Source organism: Coptis chinensis, chromosome 6 (assembly GCF_015680905.1).
Source record: "Coptis chinensis isolate HL-2020 chromosome 6, ASM1568090v1, whole genome shotgun sequence".
NCBI classification, from domain to species: domain Eukaryota; kingdom Viridiplantae; phylum Streptophyta; class Magnoliopsida; order Ranunculales; family Ranunculaceae; genus Coptis; species Coptis chinensis.
In genome coordinates this window covers 29,216,719-29,244,047 of record NC_141461.1, presented here as the reverse complement: position 1 = coordinate 29,244,047, position 27,329 = coordinate 29,216,719, and the positions used below count along the sequence as shown (strand labels likewise).

The window sequence follows — 27,329 nt, the reverse complement described above, 5'->3', positions numbered from 1 at the left end:
AATGAGTTAGATAGTGGAAACGTTATGTTAGGTAATGGTCATACCTGCATAACATATGGAACAGGAACTATCAGGTTGAAGATGTTTGATGGAGCAGTTAGAGAATTGGTTGATGTTCAGTATGTACCATATTTGTTGAAGAATCTCATCTCATTGGGTGCTTTAGAGTCTAGTGGTTTAAAAATTGTTTTGTCTGGTGGAATTCTAAAGGTTGTTGATGGTGCACGTGTAGTAATGAAAAACATGAGACGAAAAAAATGTGTACTTCCTAATTGGAGGTGTGGTTGGTGCAGGTGGAGATTGTCCTCCCTGTATGGATGTTGGAAACTCTACCAAGATGAAAGATCTTGGTTTTGGAAAGGAACAGAAGACCGTTTCATTTAGGCACAAGTATGCAAACCGTGCTACGCATCGGTTTTTTTATGTCTTGAAACCTGTCTCTCGAGATCGATAGTTAGCATGGTTTCTTTGGATTCTAATTGTAAATGGTAATTGCAATTATATAGGAGAGACTCATCTATTTATTTTTTAAAAACAAAATAAGAGATAATTATATTATTTAAGTTATATTAGGGAGGTTCTTTTAAATTATTAATAATAAAATAGGGATTGTTTTAATTTCAATGTGGGAAATGGGGGTAATTATTTAATTTAAGTGACATTAGAGAAGTGTATCTAAATTATTAATAAAAAAAGGGACATTGTTCAAATTATATTAATAAAAGTGGGGCTTATTCTAAATTTAGTGAGGGAGGTGTTTCTAAATTAAGTAAATAAGGAGATCTTAAATTGCCTACTCGATATTGGGAAGGGTATTCCGGAAGACCCGGCTATCATATAGTGTAGATATTGTGAATTGATTGTGAAAGAGATATCTCAAATGGTGGAGACTGATGCCACTCTTTGTGACAAAAGTTTGGATAGGTACGCAGCTAAAGAAATAGTAGAAGCCACAGTTGTTCTTGAAAGTACTCAATCCCATGAGTACACTATAATTATGAAGTCACTTGTGCAAATTTCTAGAAAATTAAAATAGAGAATTATCCTCACCCTATTCCATCTTCTGAAAACCTAGGATGAAACGAAACCCTAATAACATATATATTATTAACCACGATATTAAAATCTGAGATCAAATTAAAACTAAAATGAATAATCCTTCAATCACATTATTAAACTACAAAGAAACTAATCAACTCTAATCAACCTAAACAAATAACCCGACAGTAAACTACCCGGCAGTTCATCACATAGTATTGTAACCCAAATAATAAATATACATCTACCTAGATTGACAGCAGTTAAATCGAAGAACAAAGGAATTACATTCAAATCCCTTAAAGAAAATTTTAAGAAAAACAAATTATACATTAACTCCATGAATTTAACGAGATCTAAAACTGTTTCTCTGAAGTTGTATGTATTTATTTGTGATGATAATAAATCATAAGTATACTAATTATAATCGGCAGACACGACAATATATAACCATCCAACATAACATATATATTCATGACGGGTTATAAATATCATGTTACATCGCTAGCCACGTAGAAATTTATACATATACAAAACATCTACTCACCTATGTTATGTTTACGAGAAGCGTGAAGGAATAAAAACTTGAGAACGAATAACGCCCCGTAACAATCGTCAGACAGCAATCCCCATAATCTTTCCCTTTCTCTCTGTTAAAAATCTTCATGTAAACTCCTGTGTAAACTTTTTTTTTTTTTTTTTTTTTTTTTTTCCCAAAACCCTCGAAAACAGGAATGAAGGTTTATCTCTTTACCTTTCCTATCTCCACTAATCTTTATCTTTATTATTATTTTTTTTTTTTATCTATTATTATTATTATTATTATTATTTTTTGTACTAGGAAAATAGAAAAAATGGGGTGTTATATTGTTGTTGGAACCGTACAAGGTTTTGGGGTATTGGAACATCTCTTAATCTTAGAGAAGGAATTGAAGCATCTCATAATCCGAGAGATGGTATTGAAACTTTTCTAGATAACTCAAGCTTTGAAGTGGAGATGGTATTTGATAGTTTGAACCCCATATTATTGAAATTGGTTGGTAGTTCCTTAGAGACTCACGCCATTCGGAGCATTGTTGTTGATCGAAGATGGAAGAACTATATATGCCGTCTTGGGGCACAACATAAATTATGACTATTTTAGAAGTCAAGGTATACATTATCCGTATCATCCATATCTACTACGAATTTTAAAGGGATTATTGTCTGTACGAGGACATCATTCAAGAATCAGAGTGTCAATAGTGGGAGCGTCTTTCTTTTTTTTTTTTTTTTTTTTTTGAGACGGACTTGATTAAAGTACAAAACTTTACTCTATAAACAGTGGAATGATAAAGATTGAGGAACCCTTTTTTATGTTACTTCACCATAAAATTGATTTTAACTTCGTTATTCTACTATGTTTATTCAGGATTTATATAGAGTAACATGCAATTTCAAATATCCCTAAAGATTAATGAATATTTAATCTTAGACCCCACCATAAAGCTATTCCTAATTTCCAATTTATTTGGAGTTGAACTCTTTTTTGGATGCAATTGTGTAATACATAGTGTAAGATCAATAAATGGTACATACAAAAGGAGGTCGTTCTATTAAGCTGCTGTTATTATTAGAAATCATGTGTTATTAAACTTATTAGGAATATTATTTGAACTTCTAAATATCCACTCTATAGGAAAAGAAGCAATTCTGAAAATGATTTACTTGATCTATTAACAATATATATATATATATATATATATATATATATATTTTGATAATTAACAATAAAAGGTTGAAAGAAGGCCAAATGTTGAAGTGCATGGCCGTATAGTACTTTGGTATTGATTATATTTAACGAAGCTCGACGCTAAGAGGTATCGATTTTTCTCCTTGACAATCCCATTAACCTCATATATATAATAGCATGTAGGCCCGTGCATACGCACCGGCTATTTCGAAAACATTTAGATTTTTTTTAGAAAATTGGGACTACCGTTTTAGTCGCTAATCTGTTTTAATTTTCTAACAAATTGTTTTAAATTAAATTTTAAAAACCCATTTTTTCAATTGGGAGAGAGATTATGTTTTAATAGGAGAATGATTCCCGTTTTAATTAGATATGCTAGATTTTCTCTTAATTTTCAATAGGGAGGAATTCTCATTTTAATAGGAGAAGGATTCCCGTTTTTAATTAGAAGTGTTAGAATTTGTTTTAATAGGAGAAGAATTCCCGTTATAATAGGAGATGAATTCTCATTGTAAAAAAAGATTCCCGTTTTTTAAATAGGAGAGAAATTCCTGTTTTAATAAGAGATGACGTGGAATTTTAATAGAACTCGAAAAATACCCCTTGTGAAAGCTTTAATATTAAGATATAGATGTGTGTGTAATCCAAATTTCCGAACCATGTGAAGTTAAAAAAAACTGAGCTAGAATCCTATGGCCAAACTTGGGATACTTGTCCATGCATTCATAAAAAAGCCTCTCACAAATTAGCCTTGCAGACATCCATTTCCCTTTTTTCAGACTTTTATGAAGACACAAATTCCTAAAACTTTCTTCCCTCTTTTAGATTTTCAAATGCAATCTTTTATGTCTTTGGAATTTCACTCCTTTTTACCACCTCTTTCACTGTTTCACCTAAAAGAAATTTCTCTGATAAAGGATCAAATTGGCCTAAACTTTAGCTCTGCCCTGTATCACATGAATATATGCATTTTACAATGAGACTTTTATAACTTTTAAGAGCTGGTAAGCACGAGTGTGCCCCTTCTTAGACTTCCTCATGGTCCAAAGTTAAAAGATAAATTTATTCTTTCAGATTTAAGCGTTGTAGAGTCCCATACTCCCATTCATGTCCACACTCCGCACTCCACTTGGTTTTTTTAAACTCTGAAAAAGCTCATTGGTAATTAAACACATTCTGTTTCTTAAAATCCAAGGTGTGTGTTTAACTACTTTGCCCAACATCTTCCATCACCCACTGACTCCATAAACTCTTCTATGCGTACTGAAGGACCCTGCACACTACAAATCAGCATAATATTAGCATTTTCAACTTGAATATAATATTCATTTTGTAATATAAGTTAAGCTTATCTAGCCTGTATCATATATGCCATTTAGCAGCATCCTGTGCATTATAGTATTACCATGAGATCTTAGTCCAAACATCTTTGATCGAGTAGCTAAAAATTACTAAAATCACAGCTTTGAACTCACATTTTCATCTACTAAAATCACAGCTTTGAACTCTTGCAGACTGTCTGTTTCTGTAGAAGAGAGGTGGCACGTGAAATTAAGAATGATATTAAGTCACTGACGCCGTGACGTGCGCGTGATTAATTGCCCCTGAAACCCAAGATTATATTGCATGCATGAATTATACTATTGAAAATATGAAAGTTAAGTTTTAAAGTCTGTTTGATTGGCTCGATGTTTAGTTTGTAAGGGAATTTAAATTTCTCCTTCGTAATTCATCCCTAAATGAAAACTATCCACAAGTTGGATAAATGAGCAAAACAGCATGGATTACGTACGAGACATGTCTAGTTATTTGTGAATTTTATCCCTCATATTGCAACTTTACGTAAGAGACATGTCTAATATTCCTCGATATTAGCTGGAGCTGATTTCTGAAAAAATATGGCGCTGGCCAACTTATTGCTCTTCATATATAGTTCCAAGGAACTCTGCCTAAAATAGTCTTAATTATTTGCCATACAGGGAGGAGTGGATGAGGACTGAGGATGTTTATGTCTGTGGTATTAGTGTATTACATTACATAGACATTGCCTAAGAATTATTGTGATAAATAACCTAAACTTGAGCACCTGTTGCAGGTTGTAGCCAAACATTTCACCCATTCTTTCAGAAATATCTTATAACTATATTAGGCACGGCTCCCTTTCCACATAGAGATTGCAACTGGTCGGCTGTGCATTTTTCACATGCTCTTCAAAAGCATCCAGAACATCCGCCACGTCTTCTTCTATGTCGCCACAATAGGCGCTGCTAATCAATCAATAAGATATCGCTCTGTGATCTACATTGGTTCCATCCTTCTTGGCAATTGCACGCAGCACAAAGTTTCAATAAGCATATATTTTTGTGTATTCAAATTTGAATTAAGGAGCATATCCTTAATCCTTATATATTCAAACAATTCTTACAGCTAGCAGTCTAACTGTACATAGGCATTTACTATTTATTTTTTATTTTATTTTGAGGGTCGAATCTCTCGCTCCCCCTTTTCCCCAAAGATCCATCACTGAACGTATACAACCTTGTGCTTGACTCTTGTGCAATTCCATCTGCACTTACAACTAACCCCTTCGAGAGATCTTCATTCATAATCGATAGATGACAAGCAGGGTATTCATGTTTCTGACTGAGGTACGGTGTGATGATTGCACAATTGACGACCAGCTTTCTCCTTTTTATCTCCATTATTGAATGTTGTAATATATGGGGGGAGTCACATTCATATTTCACCTACCAGCGCCACAATTTACTAGGCTGCATGGTTGGCTCGCTCTAGACTTTTCTCAATCTGATTATGAACACATGCAAGGACCAGGCAAGCTGTCTTGCTTGGGAGTTACGGTCAAGTACCGAAGGCCTTATGCGGGGGTGGCGATAAGTCACTTAGCTTGAATTCATTCTTCGCAGAAACACGCCTGTACTTGCATTTATCTAATTAGTCAAATGCACATAAGCTTCAAAGTTTCAGAATCCATAAAGAAGAAATCCCTGCCAATGAAGCTCATAGCTCTTGTGATTCATAAAATACAATATAGTGAAGTATGTATCTCAGAGTGTTTCTACAGCAACACACATTTTGAATCGAATTTGTGAACACAATGACGTGGCAAGCAGAGAGAGCTTGATTTGCAGTATTTCTTTGAGAAATACACACGCACCCCCTGCCTGATGAGTGCCACGTCAGTGTGTTCACAAATTCGGTTCAAAAAATTCGGTTGCTATAGAATTTTAGATGTATCTAATGGTTTATGCTTCGAAAAAAGAATGCTAATTAAAGGCTGGACCGCTGGAGTGCTGGACATTATTTTTCAATATAAAAATATTCAACAGTGATGGACCACATAAGGGTGCACATGTGAACAAAACTTAAATTCTTATTGTACTTAGGGGCCATTTGTTTTTGCCTCTTATAAGACTTTGAGGTCTTATAACCTCTTATAATATGTGGCCCAGTGATTTTGGACATTTTTTTGTTTGTTTTTCACATTATAAAAATGTTCTACTAAAATGTCTTATAAGAGTTAGATCTACTTCATTTATAAGTCTTTACAAATTGAAAAATGACTCAAACACCCCCTCATCCATATACCCCAAAATTTCATTTCTTCTTTTCCTTTTTTCATTATCTTATTTTTTCAAATAACTCTATTACCCTACCACCACCTAATGGTTAACTACCACCACCACCACCACCCCAAACTATTAAAACAACCACCACCACCACTACCACTACCACCACCACCATCACCACAACCACTACCACCACCACCACTACCACCACCATCATTACCTCCACCACCACCATCATTACCTCCACCACCACCACCACCACTGTGCTATTAAAACCACCACCACCACCACTACCACCGCATTTGTTAAGACCAATATCATCACCTCCACTACCACCACCACCACCACCACCACCACAAAGTTTATTAAGACATCCACCACTTTTACTACCACCACCATTACCGTCTTATTAAAACCAATATCATCACCTCCACTACCACCAACCTAACCCAATTAAGGTAGTTTTCTAAAATCGATATTCTAATTATCAAAATTGATTTGAAATTTCAAACTATACGTTTGTTTTTCAAATTAATATATTCAAGTTAAATGTGATGTAAAGTAGGGTTATATTTGTCAAATAACCATTTATAAGATGTCATGTATTTTTTTTTTTATTTTTTTTTGAAAGTCGCTTATAAGAGGAACTTAAAATAAAAACAAACCACTTTTATAAATGAGACCATCTTATAAGACCCTCTTATAACACATGGTCTTATAAGACCCTCTTATAACTTAACCCAAAAAAACAAATAGCCCCAGAATACACATTTGTTCTACCATCATTTAATTCTGCTCAGTATATATAGATTTTTATATTTTGTAAAGAAATCGTCATTAGGTATAGGATATAGTGTGTCTCCGACCCTCCGGCCGGCCAATAGAGTTGCAAAATTTAAGCTACCTAGGTGGTTAGGTCGTTCTACAATTCTACAAACCGTGCATAAGTTGCAGCACCTAGCTTCTCCATTGTGTGCTTATCTTGGGGGGGAACTCAAACAGTTTTCGACCAAAAAGGACAACTAACTTTCACCTTTTTTTCAATTTGGGAAACAAACATTTTTTTTTTATCAATTTGGAGTCCATACTATCAAATTTTATCAAAGTGTGGTTCCCTACTTTTTTTTTTGTTAAGAAAATAAATTGAATATCCAAGAGTAATGTGTAAAAATGTTAAGAAAGTAACTCTAATTGAGGATCTCTCTCTTTCTGTCTGATCGCTTTTTTCCCAACAGCTCTTTGAGCTTATAACGGCTCTATTGAGCACCACCAATCGTCGGAGTTCACCTCCACTTCCAACATCATCAGGATAACATCTCCATCTGAGGCTAGTCCTATTTGAGGTCAATCCTCAACTGATTTTGTCCAAAAATCTCTTTTACCTTTATCCAAAAAAAAAAAGTCCATTCTCCTCTCCTTACCAACGCTTACTCTCACCACTATCTCTAAAAGAAGCTTTGTTTCACACCTCATCCACCAAACATTACCACATAAAAAAATAGTTGATTTTGTCAAGCGTACTAGATTACCACTCCTCGCCTCATTATACTGCCATGCTCATTATACTGCCATGAGTAATTGTGATAGGAGTTTGTTATTTGGTATTTTGAGCAAATCATATTTATGAATCTGAGAAGTGTTTTCTCCTACTCTCTCCTTGTGAGCTTAAATTCTCACAATTTACAGTGTAGAATCAAGTACTAGCTTCAGTGTAATGGTCCTTGGAGTTTGGCGCCACCTCTAAAAGCACCGTTAGCAATTAATTATCTTGTCAACAACAGTGAACAATTAGCAGCACTTACCATCGCTCTTTGGAGCTCTGTTTATTAGATGACAAACGACCATCGCCGTTGCATACCGTCTGTCGAGACTCACTTTTAAAGCAGTGATTCTCGTCTCGAACCTTCGGATAATCTCTTTTATCTTATTGGTTTCTTCTATGCGGCAAACCAGATAAATTTACTGAACACTCCTTTTATCTTTTTTCCTTACGTGTTTATATATATGCTTAGACAGTGGTGCTAATTTTCTTATCTCATATTTAATTGTTTGACACACTAACACGCACCACTCTAAGAATTTTTAGTTTCATATTGTTTCTCCGTAAGTTTGTACGCCGTGGTATACGCCCCTATATATCTAGTATGTGATTGTTTTTAGTTAAAGTTTGTGGGGTTATGGTAGCAATCTCTATATAATTTCAAGAGTCATGAGTATCTTTGTCTGGAATTGTCCCATAAGTGGGGCTTCTGCGACAATTCATGAACCCGAAACACACGTGAGCTCAATAAAACCCGATATTTTGTTTTCTTTCCGAGACAAGAATAGATGCATTTCAAGAATAATGGAGCAGATCTTATAAAAAAAAGAAAATTATTCTCTCGAACCCTACATTGCGCTATTGTAAAAATAATCCCGCAGAATGGCAAACTTTTGTCGATCTTTTCCCAAATGCTTGGAAAAGTTTATCATCTTGCTGCTAATCAAATTATCCATGGCTCATTGTTGATCATCAAATCAAGAAGAAAAGATCATGGACCTATAGTTGTATACCTTAAACAAGGATACATTCACATGGTCAAACAAGAGATTCAAGAATAATGGAGCCCAAACCGTTTCACTTCCAATCAATGTGGACAAATGAGCTGGATTGTAAAAGCGTGATCTCCAAAACTTGGAACACTCACTCTCAAGGATCTAAACCTTATCGGTTTTGCACTAAGTTGAAGAAAGTCAAGAGTGATCTTAAAAAGTAGAATAAAGATGTTTTTGGAAATATCCACTATCGTATCAAAAAGTTACGCGAATAGATAAGGAAGTGTCAGTCAAACCCAAAATCCAACCCATCCCTCAAAAGTAGGCTCCTGGAAGAACTTAACCAAGCAATCGAACTTGAAGAAAAGTTATGGAGGGACAAATCAAGGGATACTATGCTACACTGTGATGGCGCAAACTCTCGATATTTTCACCTGTCAACTGTTGTTCAAAGAAACCGTATCGAGATTAACAAATTGAAAAAGACAGATGGAACTTGGGCAGAAAAGCGACATGCAATCAGTATTGTTATTGAAAAACATTTCAAAGGTCTTTTTACCTCTTCGAACCCTATTAGAAACATAAACGAGCTCAACATCATTGACCCCATCATTACAGACGATGGTAATGAGGACCACATCAAAGAGATCACATTAGAAGAAGTCAAAGATGCTTTGTTTTCCATGGACCCTCATAAAACGACGCGCCCAGATGGGTTTACCCCGCTTTTTTACCATAAATTTTGGGATATCGTCCACCCTGAGCTTATAAATACCATCAAAAGTTTCATGAACTCTGACCACCTCCTAACTGAGATGAACCACACTAATATCACCCTAATCCCCAAATGTAAGCTATCGAAAACTCTGGACCAATTCCATCCCATAAGCCTTTACAACGTTATCCTTAGAATCATCACAAAAATCCTTGCAAACTGCATTAAACCTCTCCTCAATAAATTTATATCCCCGTCCCAAAGTGCTTTTGTAAAAGGAAGACACATTTTTGACAACATTGTCCTTGCTCATGAGATAGTTAGAACGTTGAAGAAGAATAAAGGTGTGTCGGGCTGTATGACTATAAAGCTAGACCTAAGCAAAGCTTTTGACATAGTAGAATGAGGCTTTCTTCTGGAAACTATGGAAGCTCTTGGTTTCTACAAAAAATGGAGAAATTGGGTAAACCAATGCATCTCTACTACATCCCTCTCCTTCAAGCTTAATAGGTCACCTACAAGTTTTCTCAAGCCAAAGAGGGGCATTAGACAAGGAGATCCTCTTTCACCTTTCTTATTTATCATTGGCACGGAAGTCCTATCACGCCTTCTTACCAAACCTGAGAAAGAAAAGAAGATACATGGAGTAAAGATCAGTCGAAGTGACACACCTATATCTCACCTCCTCTTTGCCGATGACAGTTTCATCTTTTGCAGAGCAAACCTCTTCGAGACTAATCATCTTAAAGATACTTTGAAAACTTTTAAAATTGTCTCCAGGCAAGAGATAAACTTCCAAAAGTCAGGTATTTTCTTCAGCCGCAACACTCACCACCAAAACAAACAAGATCTCAAAAGAATCATTAAAATTGAAAAAACCATCGCCCATGCCATGAAAAATATCTTGGAGCCCCCTTGATTCTAAGCAGGAAAAGTAAAAAAAATTGAGATGAAGTTCTCCAAAGGGTTCTTCAGAGAATGGAAGGGTGGAGAGCTAAACTCTTATCCCAAGCAGAAAAGCTTACCCTCATCAAAGCTGTCACTTCAGCTATGCCCTCGTACATCATGTCTATCTTCCTGTTACCGACTTCGACTTGCAATAAACTAGACTCTTTGAATGCAAATTTCTTTTAGGGAAAAACAAAAGACAATACAAACAAGATTCATTATACATGTTGGAACAAGATTTGTCAACCTAAATCTTATGGTGGACTTGGAATCAGACTTGCTTCGCACCACAATACTGCTTTATAAGCAAAGTTATTCTGGAGAATAGTAAAAGAACCGGACAAACAAGGGGCCTCTAGTCTCCTAAAGAAATATCCATGAAGGAAACCAATCCTTCCAGTTAAATGCCCAAAGGGCGCCTCAAAGATCTGGAGAGGCATAATTAAGGCAAGAGATGAAATTCTCCCTCAGTTATGTTGGCACATTGGATCAGGAAATGAAATAGACATATGGATGGATCCCTGGATACCTACCTTGCCAAACAAAAAACATTTTGGCCCCTCGCCATCAAATAATAACCCCTACAAGAGAGTAGCAGATCTAATAGACTCGGAAAACCGCACATGGAAAACAAATATTCTGGATAGCCTCTTTCTTCCTAATATTGTGAGGGAAATTCTGAAAATACCACTCAGTCATAATGAACATGTAGACACCATCAGATGGGTGAAGGAACAAAATGGGAAACTGAGCGTAAAATATGTCTACAAATATCTCATCACAAAGACAGTTGAAAACAAGCAAAATCCGCACCTCTGGAAACAGATATGGAATATTGATACAGCATAAAGAGTCAAGTTGTTCCTCTGGAAAGCTATCACTTACAGTCTTCCCACAAAGGAGAACTTGAGGAATAGGACTATTACTAACTCTGCAACTTGCCCGCGCTGCAATAACCAGGTGGAATCTACTTCTCATGCACTTTTCCATTGCAATATGCTAAGACACATCTGGTATGCTTCTAAACTTTCCATTAGAACATACCACTGGAACCAAACTGATTCAATCAATACTATTTGTTATAACTTACATAATAAAACCATTTTAAGGAACACTATAAGTAATTTTGCCACTACTATGTTTTCCATTTGGATTAGTAGAAATGACATTGTTATTTTCAAGCAAAAACATACAAATGTTTTCAATATTATACGTAAAGGCGTAGAGCTATAACTTTCATTACAAACAACGAAAAATCCTTCTCCAAAAATAACCATTTACACATGTGGCCACAAATAAACAACAATTGGCACTACCTCACCACAGATGCCTCTTGGGATTGTAACACAAACCAAGTAGGAATAGGTTTTTCCTTATGGAATAACTTTGGTTACTGTATTGGTGTAGGACACAATAAAGACACAGTCTTTGACCCAAAATTGAAGAGGCAGAAGCACGGGCTATTCGAGGAGGAGTAGACTTGATTAGGCGATTGGAGATCCAATGTCTTGCCTTTCTCACGAGCTGCAAAAACTTAGCTAAAATTTTGCAAAACAGGGGAACAAGTTTATCTTGGGGAGCTACCTCAATAGCACATGATATTTATGCTTGTACCTCACTGCTGAATGTATGCACTTTTCACTTTATCCGTAGGGATTCTAGTTTTGTTGCTCATGAACTAGCTAGTAGGGGTAGGTGAGCTACTCCTTTTTTCAGTTTGAATCCTTCTACTGCAAGATCTCTGATTTAGTTATGTGTGGATGATGTAAATTCTATAGGAAGCTCTTCCTAAATTTTGGAAGTGCATTCCTTTTATCTATATATAAATTTTTTAAAATATATTAAGAAAAAGAGTATGAAATCCAATAAGTAATGTATAAAAATGTTTAATCTTATTTGAATCCAAGTTATGTAATGATGGTTAAAATAAAATAAAAATAATAATGATGGTTTAATCCTTGATTGGATTTATCTTCGATTTTAGCCTCAACTCAGCATTTTTTTTTTATAGGGTTTCCTCTTCTCGATCTTTGACCAATTTGGAGATTTTTTTTCTCGTAATAATAATCAATTTATTTTCTAAACAAAAAAGAAAATGGTTTTGACTGTTCCATTAAATAAATTTGGAAGGAATCACTAAAAGTTACCCACATTGATAATTTTTTATAGTATACAAAAAAAAATTTGGTCCCCAAATTGATAAAAATGTGAAAGTTAGTTACCCATTTGGTCAAAAACTGGAAACTCAAAACACATACATATATAGACTTGAACGATCAAATGAATATAATGTGCACTACCTTCTCCAAGGGCCATGCATTCTACGTCACCATTAAATTAGTATAATTGATATGATTCACGTTTGCAAACATGGCATGAAGACACGTGTTGAGGTATATTATTTTTATGCAACTATATCACTGTCTATATGATTTTAGTGGCATTTATTATTTATTTATTTATTATTATTTTTTAACTAAGAACATATTTTATTAAATATCAAAAATAAATCATACAAATGATTTAGATGAAAATCACGCTACAAATTGCGCTTTAAACCTTTTAGAGGACAATCAATTAAATTTTATATGTCAGGATCAATATACAACACTTTTTATACAATGACCTCCATCTCACTTTACAAATTTATTTACGACTTGATTATCTATGAATCTCATCTTCCTACCATGGAGAACATTCTTGTAAAAATTTGGCTCATTTGGAAATTTCTAAAGATGTCAAAAGAGGATTGTAAAATTTTAAATCATGGCTGTTAAAATAAATAACATTTTAAAATCAAGTTTTGAAAGGGTTAAAGATTTTGGAATGATATGAAATTTTGTGGATATGATCTTTATATTGGTAAAATCATATCCACAAAATATTAGACATTGGTTCAACTTATTAAAGGGTGTTGTATAAATTGTTATATAAAAAGTGTTGTGTTGTGTTAGGTAAAACACCTGATTAATGCGAAAATGATCTGTCAGCAACAAGAACACTTGATATAAACTGAACTTTTATTTATATTTGTGGAATTATATTACAGGAGGGAGAAAAGAAAACACTCTTATCACTCAAAACAAAGAGAAAATTGAAAACTAAAATTAAAGATGTTCCTCAACAAGGGTAAGGTATCTTTTTTATACTAGTCGGATCTCAAAATATAATTTGGAGTCCGCACATGAAGTGGCAACGTGTGCTAAAGGAGTCGCAATCGACAGGGCCACCATGACAAGGCATACTTGTCTTTTACTTCTGTCTTTAAAGGATAAGAATCCTTATAATGCTCAAATCATATTCAACTTTTGACTTTGCATAAAAACAAAAGGTAAGATGTCCCTCTCAAGGGTCCCACTTGGACAAAGTATTGTGATTCAAGCGGTAAGGATAAGAATCCAAAGCCAAATAATGCTGATTCTGTTTCTGGTCCTTATCATGGGCCATGATGCCATGATAATGTTTTCTCTTTATGGAGAAGAATTCTGGTTTATGTCCTCTTCATGGGCCATAGGTGGTCCTTATTTCTTCTAGAGATTCTAGAAAGCTTGCTGTGAAAACCTGGACTCCCTTATTTTTTAGAGGAAGTGGGCTTGGGCTCCTGCTTAGCCTTAAGAGCTTCTTTGAATTTGGCCCATATGTCAATAGGTTCGACTGGAGGAGTGGAAGAACTCAGATATATCTAAGTTAAAGCTTCTGTAAGATCAAAATTGTCACCCAAGTCCTTATCTGGCTGACTTTCTCCTGCTAGGCAAGCAAATTGATTTGTTTCTTCTTGGCTATTATTTGATGTCATAGAAATATCATCATGCTGGAAAGATGCTATTGCATTTTCTGAAGATGAAATCTCCTTAGTACCGGGGGATGTTGTAGTCGGTAGCTTAAAGGAATTCAAAAAATGACTCTTAAGCTTCTCCATACATAAGTCATTAATTTGACTTTCTGAGAAACTTGGATTTTGAAATTTGATAAGATTCTTCATCATATCAAAAGGGTTTCCTGTATCCATATCTTCGGCATGATTATGTCTGGGAGTATGCTCAATGAATGATTTCAAATCACTCTCAATACTGATAATGGTGTCTTCTATTGAAAAAGTAATCCATCATCTTGAATAAAACTTCTTTTTGAGAACTGGAATTTTAAGGTGATTATATTCACATTTAAAATCCCACTTGAAAATCCATGGTATACCATATATGGTAAAAAAAGGTTAAAGACGGTAGTCCCATTGGCATATTGTCATCACCTTTTAGCTGAGGATGATAATCCGTCCATTTCAGAAAAATATCTAAAAGGTTCTCAGGGAGAATATCAAGTTCAGGACCAAAATACTCCCACCACTGAAAAATCCAATATGGATAGTCAGTCTTGATAGACTGAGGACATAGCTTAACAAACCATGAATGTTTCCTGTGAGCATTATGATAATAAAACACATTAGTAGAGGCTGAGATATAATCCCAGTAATTATAAGGGGTATTTATCGAACTCAATTTTTGACATTTGTTGGGATCCAAACCCCATTCATTATAAAAGATAAATCTCTTAAAAATTGTTTTGCTGTAAGAGATCGGACTATATTCTGAATCAGGCTTCTGTAATGTATGGTTAATATCCATAACAGAAGTAGCCGAAGCTAAAATTTCTTCATAGATATATCTATGTTTGCCATCAACAACAGGATACTGTTGTGTATGACTGTTTGATCTGCCCTTTTATTAGGGACATAAGGAGTCAGAGGAGTAAGAACTACCTTTTTCATTGACTTTCCTTTTTGCTGAGATATATGAGGAAATTGCTCCACATTGTCAAGGAAATTTATATTTTCCTTTGTTCTTTCCACGGCCTTTAGTGGTATAACCACGACCTTTGCCTCGTTGAGAGGTATGATCCCTGCAAAAATTCTCTAGTTAGAAAATCTGGCAATGAATTAAAATCACCTTTGATATATTCAATATCAAAATCAAAGGCAGAGAGATCAGCTTGCCATCCTACAAAAATCTGTTTGGAAGCAATATTCTTGATATCTTTCTGTAATACCTGTTTAGCAGCACTACAATCAATACGAACCAAGAATTCCTGATTTAATAAATCATCCCGGAATTTATGAATACATTTTACCAGGGAAAGAATCTCTTGCTTCATAGTAGAATAATTAATCTGAGCTTTCTTCCAAGTGCCAGAAATAAAACAGATTAATTCTTCTTTACTAGAAATGGGATTCTTTTGTTTTAAGATACCACCATAACCAATATTGGAAGCATCTGTTTCAACAATCTTAAACCACTGGAAATTAGGTAAAGATAAGCAAGACAATTGCTTTGCTTTAAGCTTAATCTTTTGTACTGCAAGAGTATGTGCTGGACTCCAAGCTGTTGGAACCTTGGTCAGTCTGGAGTAGAGGATAGAGGTATCTTGTGAAAGATTTTTATAATAGTCCGCTAAATAATTAAGACTACCAAGAAATCTTTGTAACCGAGTTTTGTCTAAAATTTCATCAGGAAATTTAGATGCAAACTCAATGCTTCTGTCTATAGGAATAATTTTTCCTTCAGTAATATTATGACCAAGAAAACGAACAGTTGTTTGAAACAAATTCATTTTAGGTGTCGATACTACTAAACCCTTTCTTTTAATAAGATCTTTAAATATCTTTAGATGTTTAATATGTTGTTCTAAAGATTTAGAATAAATCAAAATATCATCAATATAAACAATAGAAAAATTCGAATAAGGATTACAAATATCATTCATAATATTCTGAAATTCTAAAGGAGCATTTTTTAAACCAAAAGGCATTACAGTCCATTCATAATGTCCAAAAGGTACGGTAAAAGCAATTTTATACCTATCTTCAGGAGCAATTTGGACTTGCCAATATCCTGACTTAAGGTCAAACTTAGAGAAAATGATTGTTGTAGATAAGCGATCCAATAGATCTTTCTTATTAGGAATATGATATCTAATCCATTGTAACGCATCATTGAGGGGTTTGAAATTAATAACTAATCTTGGAACTCCTCTCTCATTCTCAGCAGCTTTATTAACATAGAAAGTTGTACAACTCCAAGGAGACTTACTCGGAGTAATTAATTTCTTATCCAGAAGACTCTAGATCTCCTTTTGGCATAAAGTCAAATAATCTGATTTCATTTGACTAGGTCTAGCCTTAGTTGGATTAAACTTTTTATTAAAGCTTGATTCATAGGGTAAAGAGACAATATGTTTCTTTCTCTCCCAAAAAGCATTGGGGACATCACTACAAACTTCAGAGATAAACTGATTCTTTATATTCTCAATTTGAGTCTGAAATTCCTTACACTACTAAAAAAAGGGTTTATAAACTCAGCTAAAAGGTGAGATGTTAGAGTTTTTATCTTGGTTTTCTAGGAAAAAACAACCGAGGTAAAATCCACTGAGGTAATAGAGTTCTATAAAACCGAGATAATAAGCTACTAAATTATCTCAGAAGTCTGACATCTTATCTAAATATATTATCTCAGTTTTCTAAATAAAACCGATATAATATAGAATAAACCCGAGATAAATTGTGATTGAACCCAATAAGTATAGAAGAAAACTGAGATCGTTTTTAATTGAAACCGAGATAATATAAAAGTAAACCGTGATAAATTCTTATGGAAAGCGTGTTCATATGTACAATCTTTTATCTCACCTTTTTATTTAGCCAATATATTTTGTCATTTTTTTAAAATTGCACTGGTATTGTTCAATTAATAATTAATTATGACAACCTGCAAATAAAAACCGCATTCCCTTTCATATTCATAAACATCAACACCAATCAACAAAAACAACCCAACATAAGTAAATTTCTTTGAAGAATATGATTTTATTCAATAAACAATGTTGAACATGACATAACTTCCAAAGTGTACTACTGATCAATCATTGGTAAGAACTCAAGTATTGTATCAACTAATCTTCGAAAATTTATATGATGTCTCTATCTCTTGATTACATATGTCATCAGGTAGTCCAAAGGCAAATAAAGAGTGCCTGCCACTAAAGGAATTTATACATCTAGATCTTCAATCTCATTGCTGACCTTTGACTCCCATATCCGCTAAAACTTGACCTCTGACTCCTTTTCTGCTCATTTTAATATCCACATCAAGGATTGAATGTGCATTATCTGAGTTAAAAGAGGGACCATTTTCAGATTGCTAAAGGCATGTTGCGCACCAATAAAGTCAAAGCCATATAGGGTCTTTAAGCACTTTTTCGGGCTTCTTTCATGCCTCATTTCGCATAGCTTTCCACAAACTGAACAACAACATGATTGCTCAAATAGCTATGATTTGTTTTAACTAGGAGTAGCTTGATAGAGTCAAGCTTGTGACGTCTCATGTACCAGACAATGGACAACAAGCTTCCCAGATACACCAACTTCATGATGGTATTATACAGTAAGATATAATTAGTAAACGAATCCAAATACCAAGTAGCGAAAACAATAGTGTAGAGTTCTTGAGTCTCCGACAAAATGTCTACATCCAATATAGAAACACATATACCATTCATTAATTATATGTTGCATCACTATCAACATAACTCTATGTTTTAGGCAAGGGCAAGACACTACAAAAAATGGAAATGCATGAAAAAGCACAAATAAACAAATACTAAAATAAGGTGCACCCATTTGACACCCCCCCCCCTCCCAGCGCGGAATTAGCAAGTGGACAATAAATCAGTAATCAACCAAATGTGAGTCAAGCCATACCCGTCAGCTCGGAATGAGTGAACTTCTTCAAACTACACATTCCACAAGTGATACGTAAAAGAAAATATCATGGTCATGGTATACACACTTCACCCTAACTTGTTTGCACACATTTCCATCTAATCATGAAATACTTTTTGACAAACAATTTCAATATGGCATACAGTGTACCCTTTTCGACAAACAATCTTTTAATTTATCAAACTAGTAATATATCAAGGTGCATCAAACTAGTAGCATTTAATCATTGTCATTGGTGTTCGTGTTATTATTGTTGTTGTTGGTGTTAGTTCCAAACTTAAGTTCCATGTTTTAGCACATGGATCTCGTTTTGCAGGGCCAATGTGTTAATCTCCTATAGGTCAAAGTAATAGAAGAACTCCAGTGTGCAAGGATCAAAATGTTAATGAAAAGCGTACAAGTTCCAATTACAATGGCCAGAAAAAACTAATTAACAAGAGAAACAATTCTTACATTGTTGCATATAGAGTGTATCCCAGTGACTAAGTATTTGTTCTCTCATCTACGTCCGCATGGCTTGGGCAATCCCACCGCTCAGGAGCTCGAAATGGTGCAGAACAGTATGCTGCTTGCTACCCATTCCTAGACAAGAACCCGAAAAATCCCAGTTTAATTAAGCATGTTAACTAGGATAAGTATTTCATGAATTATATTGGAAAAAGGTGGATCTAGGAAAACCATCTAAATGCTAGTAAATCACTTATTGTGAGGCAGACATACAAAATCAGTGATGAACAACATAGTTCAAAATACATATGGGGAAAAATGAAGTATGAACAGATATTTCCAATATATTTACCAAAAGACAAGTAGGGTATATAAACTTATTGCAGCTCAAATAATCTGGCTTCATGCGTAAAAGGCAAATGATAATTTAGTATGAAATATTCAGCTAACAGGAGGGCTCTGATCAGCTGACCTTGTTGAGACTAAGCCATTTTGCTCCACAATCTGTGTGGTAGACATGTTTGCAGGGTAGAGTAATCTGCTGCTCCCGTCTTTTATATTTCATTTGGTAAATCACATGCCTGATATCAACAATATTAGAAGTCTTGTTGTGAATTGTAGAAACATTTATCTTCTTATTGGAGTACCAATGAATTGGAAAAAATAGCGTTAGGTCGAGGCAAATAACATTTCAAGGATACATGAGAACGCAACACACATATACAACAAATAAAAACTACACTATACACTTTACAGTTAACACCAATTATAAGCACGCAGTCTATATCATACAGGAAACACACACTCTTCAAAGAATCACAAAACAAAAACAGAAAGGAAATAAATATTAGAAATGTTTGAGTTGCCTAATAGATCACCAAGCCTTTTAGAAAACTACCACGTCAAATAAGAAAAAGATATTCTTTTAGTCCTTTTAGTTTCAGTTCATGAATCTTGTTAGTTCTTCATTATAAAAGTTGTCATTCAAACTTACGCAAAATAAATCTATACATGCTCGATCTAACCAACGAACATGATGCAATATGATAAGCTTTGAATAACCCAAGCACCATCCCTCCATCACAGGTTCATTGCAGCTAACATATTCTATCAAAAACTTGTCTTTATACTTGACACTGAATTAAACTTCACTGCTTTTCTCCAAAAAATGGAAAAAAAAAAAAAAAAATCACCAACTGATAATCTACTCCCAACGATAAAACAAAGATATGCATCACATGATATTATATATAGATAAAGTCAGAAGAGAGAAGAAATTAGAGTGCAAATTAATCTGGTCATATAATTGTTCTCCAAGGCCTCGCATTGCCTGCTGCCCCTTAACCAAGATAAGATTAAAATTATAGTGCGTCTGGTGAACCTTTGGACAAAATTATAGTGTCTGAGCAATAACTCAAATCAAGTAAGACTTACATTCCTCGGGACTGTGAAGTGTAGCTGTGCTGGAACTTCCTCCACGAATAGCCTCATTGAAAAGCTTTGGTACTGACAAGGCCCGCTGCATTGCCCATATAGCCAAAGGCCATGTGTAACAGATAGATCGATACTGCTCATTAGTATTTCAACCTTAAGGAGTTTGAAAGTGAGATTGACGCAGTAAGTGACATTGAAGTAGAGCAACATAAAACAAAAATAGCTAAAAAATGAAACTCACAAACTATTAGAGGACAACAAGAAAATTACACATAATCTATGATACCAAGAGATCAAAACTACTGTGGCCCCACTTGATGTAAAATGCCCTGAACCTAAACTATTTCCTTTAGACTTTAAGCATCCCACAATATTCATGTGCGCCATCAGTGCACTTAAAGATCACATTGTGCACAAATAGAGTCTATAACAACAAACTGTGAGAAGTTGATATTGGTCCTCTGGGCATAAATTCATATGCAAACCTATATTCCAGCAGCAACAGACACTAAAAATTTGTCTTCTAATAGTAAAGGCTTCAACTGCAAAACCACTTCCCGAACTAGAAAAGAAAAAAAAAAACAAAACAAAAATACTTAATGTTAATATGAATAGAATTAAGCTACACATTTTTTTTTAACAAAATCAAAGACTGAGACATATTCTAGTACAAGTATCATGAAAACATAAAGCAAAATGCATTATTCAGAACATCTCATGATAAAGACAAAATCCCAATAATACTAGAACAAAAGAAAGACAAAAAAAAATGCCCAAAAGATCTAAAACCCAACAAGCCTAGATAAATCCCTTAGGTGTTGGTGGCTCTGGTGTATATCTGATGGCTATCATGAGATGATACCATCCTGATGGAACCTCTAGCCATCAAATCTTTGATTGCCCTCCGTGCCAATGATCCATTCACCCTCAAACGATCAGACAAGATGGAAGGAGTGATAAGCTTGTACTTTGGGACTTCAGAAAGAAGCTTATCATAACTAGCTTGATCAAGCAAAACCATATTGTTCACCTTCTCCTTTTGCTTTCCCTTACTCCATTTCTTCTTCTTCTGCTTTCCACCACCAGACTTTGCTGGTTTTGATGACGGGGTGGTGCCTTCTCCTTATTTGGTGCCATTTTCGCTGCTGAAAGATGAAGAAAACTGAATGCCGCATTTTAAGGTGATTGAGGTAATGACGGAGAATTGAACCGTGAAATAGAACGACAGAATCCACAAGGAAACATAAAGAGGGAAATAGAATCAAAGGGTACAAGCTACTTCTAATACTGAGCAAAACCCAACACCTTCTAACCTCTTCATCTAATGTTTGATTAAAAGCCAAAAAATCGAGCAAAAAAATTGAAAAAAATATGTTCTTCCAATTTTAAAATAAAACCCTAGAAAAAAAAATATGTGCTTGCAATTAAAAAAGTCGGTACTTACCTTAATTACCTTGTTGAGATGTGAGAAGGAGAAAGAGAGAAGGAAAAAAAGGGGAAGGAGAAAAGTTAAGTGGTGGTGGGGGTGAAGCTAGGGAACTGTCTGTTAAATTATTTTGTTCTCGGTGTGTGAGAGAGTGTGAGAGGCAAGATTTCTATTATCTAATCGTGTCCTCCTTTTCTGGTGATTTCTATTTTCTATTTTGCAAATCTATTCCGAGATATTTGGTATGAGGTCAATTATATCAATGAAGTGCCGAGATATTTTGTATAATATCAATTATTTCTATTGAATGCGAGATAACTTAAATTTCTTATTATATCAGTGTCACACCATGTGAGATAATATATTTCGGTTTATCTCGGTCACGTAAGAATCGAGATAACATATTTCTACTCATAGCCAATAACTCATTTATGGGACATATTATCTCGCTCATAGCCCGAACTGAGATAAGGATAATTTTAAAACCGAGATTAAAACCCTTTTTTTTTAGTAGTGTTAGTGTTAAGTCTTTGTTGTAATTTTAAAGAAGTTATCTCTTCTTTAAGAAAGTTTAATTGATTCTCTTTAGTAATTAAATTATTATTAATTACTTGAATCTGTTTATGTACTGGAGGATTTATAAACTCAAAACTAACTTTCTGATTAGCAACAGTTGAATAAATACCTTTCTCATTAATTTTGGTAATAGGTGTAATAGAATTAAGAAAACGATTTCCTAAAATAATATGTCGAGAAAGATCTTTAACCAGAAGGAAAGTAGAAGATAGACAATGACCTTCTTTGCAGATGAATACATCTGTTAACTGGTATGCAATATGCATAGGGGTCCCACTAGCAGTAGAAAGGTTTTGAGTAGATTTCTCAAAGTATTTAGTAGGTATTAAACCTTCTTGAATACAATTTAAATCTGCTCTACTATCAATGAGAGCAATATGACATTACTAAAAAAATAGGTTTTCGCCGTGGTCAGAATCGGTGGCTAAAAGTATAAATTTCGTGGCAAGAAACGTTTTGCCACGGGAAAACATTTAGCCACGCCCGAGGCAGTACAAGGTGTGGAAAGAAGTTTTTTGCCACGACATTGTGCCACCGCGGCAAAAGAGTAGACATGTTGCCGCAGTCATGCCGCTGCTAAATGTTTATTAAATTTGAATTAATTATTTCGTTTTTAAATATCAAAATACATTTTGCCGCAGTGGTGGCCGCTACAAAAGGATGCCTAATTGCCACGACAGACCGCGGCAAGAAATTTTGCTTCAATTACTCACTAAATTTGTTTTGTAGCAACTGACCGCGGCAAGAAGTGTTGCTTCACTTTCTTTCCGCATTTTTTTTTTGCAGCAATTAGCTTTTTATTTTTATTTTTATTTTTTGAAACAAAATTTAGCATAAACAAACCAAACTATACCAACATAAAATTACGATAGTGAATACAAAGTCAAATTTCATTCCACATTGAAACAAGTAATTATGAAATATACTATATAATATAAACCAACAATTTTTTCCTTATATTCTTAAGAGTAATTAGTCTAGCAAAAAACATAAAAAACCACAAAATAACTTCACTAAAAATCCATCATGAAGTACAAAAGTCAACCAAGTACAACCCTAGCTACTATATATCCAACCAATAGTACGTTTGGACCAAAATAAAAAAAAAAAAAAAAAATCCTTGTGATGTCGAAACTGATCGTGCATATGCAGCCCTACAATATTTAGCCCATCCTCCTCGATCATCAATTCTGCAAAAACAAAAGGGATACACATGAAAGAGGGGGACATAGGCATCACATATGAAAAAAGAATTTGAATTACCAATAATTAAGTCGAGACATAAGAGGATTATTCTAACGTCTCTAAATAGTCCAAGTCGTCCGACAAAATAAGATCAAAAATTGAACGGGAAGGTAATTCAGAGCCAATGATATTAAAGAACGAGCAAACGCAGCACCAGAAAGGAGAATGAGTACAACAGTCAATCCATGTCATCTAAACCCAACAAAACAAGTTTTATACCAAATTAGTGAATACGTACATCAATGGGAATTAAGACCTATGAGTTGAAACAGTAAAAAAAAATACGAATAAAAAGAAAACCTACCAAGAGCACTAAAACTAATAAGAAAGGAAAGAACCCCACCTGAAGCTTTTCAGCTCTCACAAGATTCCAAACCGAATCACCAAGTAAGTGAACAGAAAAAATTGTCAAAGTACGGAGTATGAACTTTGATCATCTCCATCTGTTTCTTACCCTTGAGAATGCCCCTACCACATTTACCAAACAGACTGGTTGTACAAAAGAGAAAATGCTATAGATTCTCTGGTAGTAGCCCAATAAGCAGGCTACCTTAATCAACCAGCTTAAGCAGTGCAAGGAACAAAATGAAAGGATACTAGACTGAATTACCTTGTTGATTCTTATACTCGAGACTCGCTCCATGGTCCATGAGAATGAAAACTATCTCAGTCTGATTGAAGAGTGCCACCTGGAACCAATAAAAAGATCTTACAGTGTGAGTTCTTCTCAAAAAGAACAAATACAAGACGTTTGAACTTAGAACATCTAAACCTGTTTCAAACCAAACCATGTGCCTCTAATGAAGGCCTGAATCCAATGGGAGTTAACCCCTTCTACTTTTGAAATCTATGCTTACAAAGACTGCGCCAAGGCGGCCATGGGGACCCAATTTGATCAAAGCACTAAAATTTGGTTCCCCCTCTTACCCTTGAGAATAAACTCATCAGAATCAGATTGATTCAAAAAAGAAAAAAGAGGAAAATCTAAGTGAATGAATCAAATCTACCACCGAACTGAAAAAATAAAAAAAACAAAAACACACTTCACTATCACTTACAGATTTCCAAGAAGAAACACCCAAGTGAGTAAGTAACTTTAGGTCTTCTTTAAAGCTCGGTTTTTCGAGAATTCTTTTACTAAATTTGGACTGGTTTTAGTTCTCTCTTTAAATTCAATTTTTTTTTTGGCTTGTAAGTTATTATTATTTAACTTATGTGTAGACCTTGTCTATCTGACTTGACAATAGTTATCAAGTTTTTATCAGCTTGATGTTCATGGTTAGAAAACATAGCCAAATGTCCATCTTCTTGTGCTGCTAGACTATGGTGCTGTGCTCCCTGATATGGTGATGGTCTCAAATGACAAAGAAACTAACAGGATTTGAAGAAGAAATTTCCCAAACTTTAAGGGGCACATTATCAAGTATTCCTCGCGGAATGCTTTGAACTTCTCATGTTTAAAGAGAAGCAAATGGCATCTAATATGTCTCTATCTGCCTTCCCAAGTAGTGAAAACATGTCGTAAACTAGGCGGAGGAAATTCAATCGTGTTATTGGGCTCTATTGAAGTAAGACAGTGCAGTAATCATATATTCAATGCATACTTCTTAACAAAAGGGATAAACATGAAAGAGGGGGAATTGATAAAACTTAAAATAGGATTAGACATATAAACAGGAAACAAGCAAGGGACATATGACAGAGGACATGACAGATGACAAGTTAAGGATTGACTTACTTAATTGGAAGAAAGACGCGAATGAGTTGTAGTCATCTCCAAGAGCTTTTGCATTAGTCGTGCTTCCATGTCCGCATCTCGGGCATCGAATTGTCTCTTCATCTCATCCATTTCATGTTGCCTTTGCTCATCTTTATCCTGTGCTTGCCTCCTCATCTCTTCAATCTCACGCTGCCTTTCCTCCTCCTTCTCTTCCGCTACTCTTTTCATTTCAACCACTTGGTTTTCCAGGTCATTCACCCGATTGTCCGAAGATAATCGGGAGCCAAAGTAGCTGGTTGGTGTTACACCTCGTTTCCTCAACCTCACACGTCCATGCCGCTCTGGAGGCATCACTTCCCTATAAATCTCATTTGTGAGAGGTAGCTGTGCCCCATGTTCATCTCTACCTGCTAGGTGATTCATTTTCTCCTACATATTCCAGGAAAAAGATACACATACTATATTAAATACAACCGAGTAGGATATTCAAGTTGAAGCCATTACTAAGGATCAAACTGATACATACAATGTAATCTCTTGATTGATCATCAAGAGCGTCATGCGTTTTTGAACTTTTGTGAGTCCTCACAAAAAGATCTCCTAGGGAAGGGGGTGCTCCGTGCTCCTTACTCTAACCAAACATAAAGAAATTTACTAATTGTTACTAATCTAATTCAATACCATATTAGGAATATAAAAATAATAAGCATATGTACCATTATCTCTTCAAACTGAGGAAAACTTATTCTTCCAGTAGCGTGCTTCGCTATTTGCTTAGCACGATTAGCCTTGTTACGTTCAAAAATGGCCTACACATAATACATAATGCATACGAATTGAACTTAGTTAGTATTGTACTATGTAAAAATATATAAGTTAAATATTACACTTTCTCTTACTTGCTGCTCCGGAGTATCCCAAAACTCCACAAGCTGAACCCACTCTTGTTGTGATAGTTGGTGTGGCCTATGGCTTACACGCTCTTCATATGTGGTGTAGGGGGTATAAAATTTCCTTTTCCATTTACTTTTTTTGTTTCTAAATTCGTCCGAGGAAATTGGACCCAAAGTGGGCTCCTTCCGAGTCTCATCAAGTTCCCATGAATCCTAAAATGAGAGACAAAAAGCTTAACCAATGTTGCATTTATGTCTATACTATGAGGAATCATATTTCTACTAAGAAATGAATTAGACAATGTTTTTCTATTAACAAGTATATGTGCATCAACTCCAAAAGTCCATACCTTAATGTTATCCCATAACCACTGTTTGTGGCCTACATCTTGGAGCTCCCAATTTTTTGTCCAGTTAAATCGACGTGACATTGCCATTAATACTCCAATAGACTCAGAGAACAAGCTTGGATGTTTCTGAGGCCCCACTAGTTGTTTGTCTTTCCATAGCAATTCCAACTTTGAGCCATTTGGTTGGTCAAATACCTTAGGAAGGGTAGACGTGCCTCTAACCCACGTTCCAGCTGTCCACATATGCCCCACATTAATTACACGTCAAACAATAATGAAATTGATCGAAGGTCCACGTAAATTTAAACTTACCGCCACCAGGGGATCTTCTCAGTCGTCGTTTTACCATTGCACCTGTCTAAATCGTCCGCGAAAAGCAATTCATCAAATTAAATCCATCAAGGAAGACAGTAGAAACTGATATATATGACATTGTTTAGTGATACCATCTTGAATTGTTAGTAAAAAGTTACAAAAAAAGGTCCCTACTGAAAAATATTTGTATATATATGACATCATAGGTGACGAGAAACAAAGCAAACTAAAATCACATAATAACCACTCCCAAAACAAAAAACAACATAAAAAATGCAAACTACATATAATCTTCGTCACTGTATTCAATGATGTCTTCATCACAATCACTATCATTGATGAAGTCTTCATCAACGTCAACGACATTTTCATCAACAATATTCGCAACAACTTCTACTCGATCAATCTCACTCTTAGTCCAACCGTTAATGTCGTGTGTGTTGTCAACTATGTTATCTACATCTTGCTGCATGCAAGACATATTATCTTGAGTCGGCTCAACTACTGAACCCATATCATACAAGTCCCTTGGAAGAGTCTTCAACACAACTCGCCAATTATCGTCCAAATTATCCTGAAGATAAAAAAACCTGTTCA

The 27,329-nt window shown here is 34.9% G+C and overlaps 1 protein-coding gene, 1 long non-coding RNA gene and 1 pseudogene across 2 annotated transcripts; all 3 read right to left on the bottom strand.

The window, feature by feature from the left end:
- Nucleotides 1-20,990: 20,990 nt before the first annotated feature.
- On the bottom strand, nucleotides 20,991-21,336 carry LOC147492483 (small ribosomal subunit protein eS25 pseudogene; annotated as a pseudogene).
- A 1,808-nt stretch (nucleotides 21,337-23,144) lies between these two features.
- LOC147492482 (uncharacterized) lies at nucleotides 23,145-24,949 on the bottom strand. Its single transcript, XR_015199355.1, has 3 exons — nucleotides 24,513-24,949; nucleotides 24,065-24,143; nucleotides 23,145-23,399 (listed from the first exon to the last, which is right to left on the bottom strand). It is a non-coding gene; the product is annotated as an uncharacterized LOC147492482 (long non-coding RNA).
- Nucleotides 24,950-25,192: 243 nt separating this feature from the next.
- On the bottom strand, nucleotides 25,193-26,766 carry LOC147492481 (uncharacterized). The gene is made up of 6 exons (XM_086567519.1): nucleotides 26,730-26,766; nucleotides 26,418-26,650; nucleotides 26,074-26,280; nucleotides 25,891-25,983; nucleotides 25,701-25,805; nucleotides 25,193-25,603 (listed from the first exon to the last, which is right to left on the bottom strand). The coding sequence occupies exons 1-6, from the start codon at nucleotides 26,764-26,766 to the stop codon at nucleotides 25,193-25,195; spliced, it is 1,086 nt and encodes a 361-aa protein (XP_086423645.1).
- Between the last annotated feature and the right edge of the window lie 563 nt (nucleotides 26,767-27,329).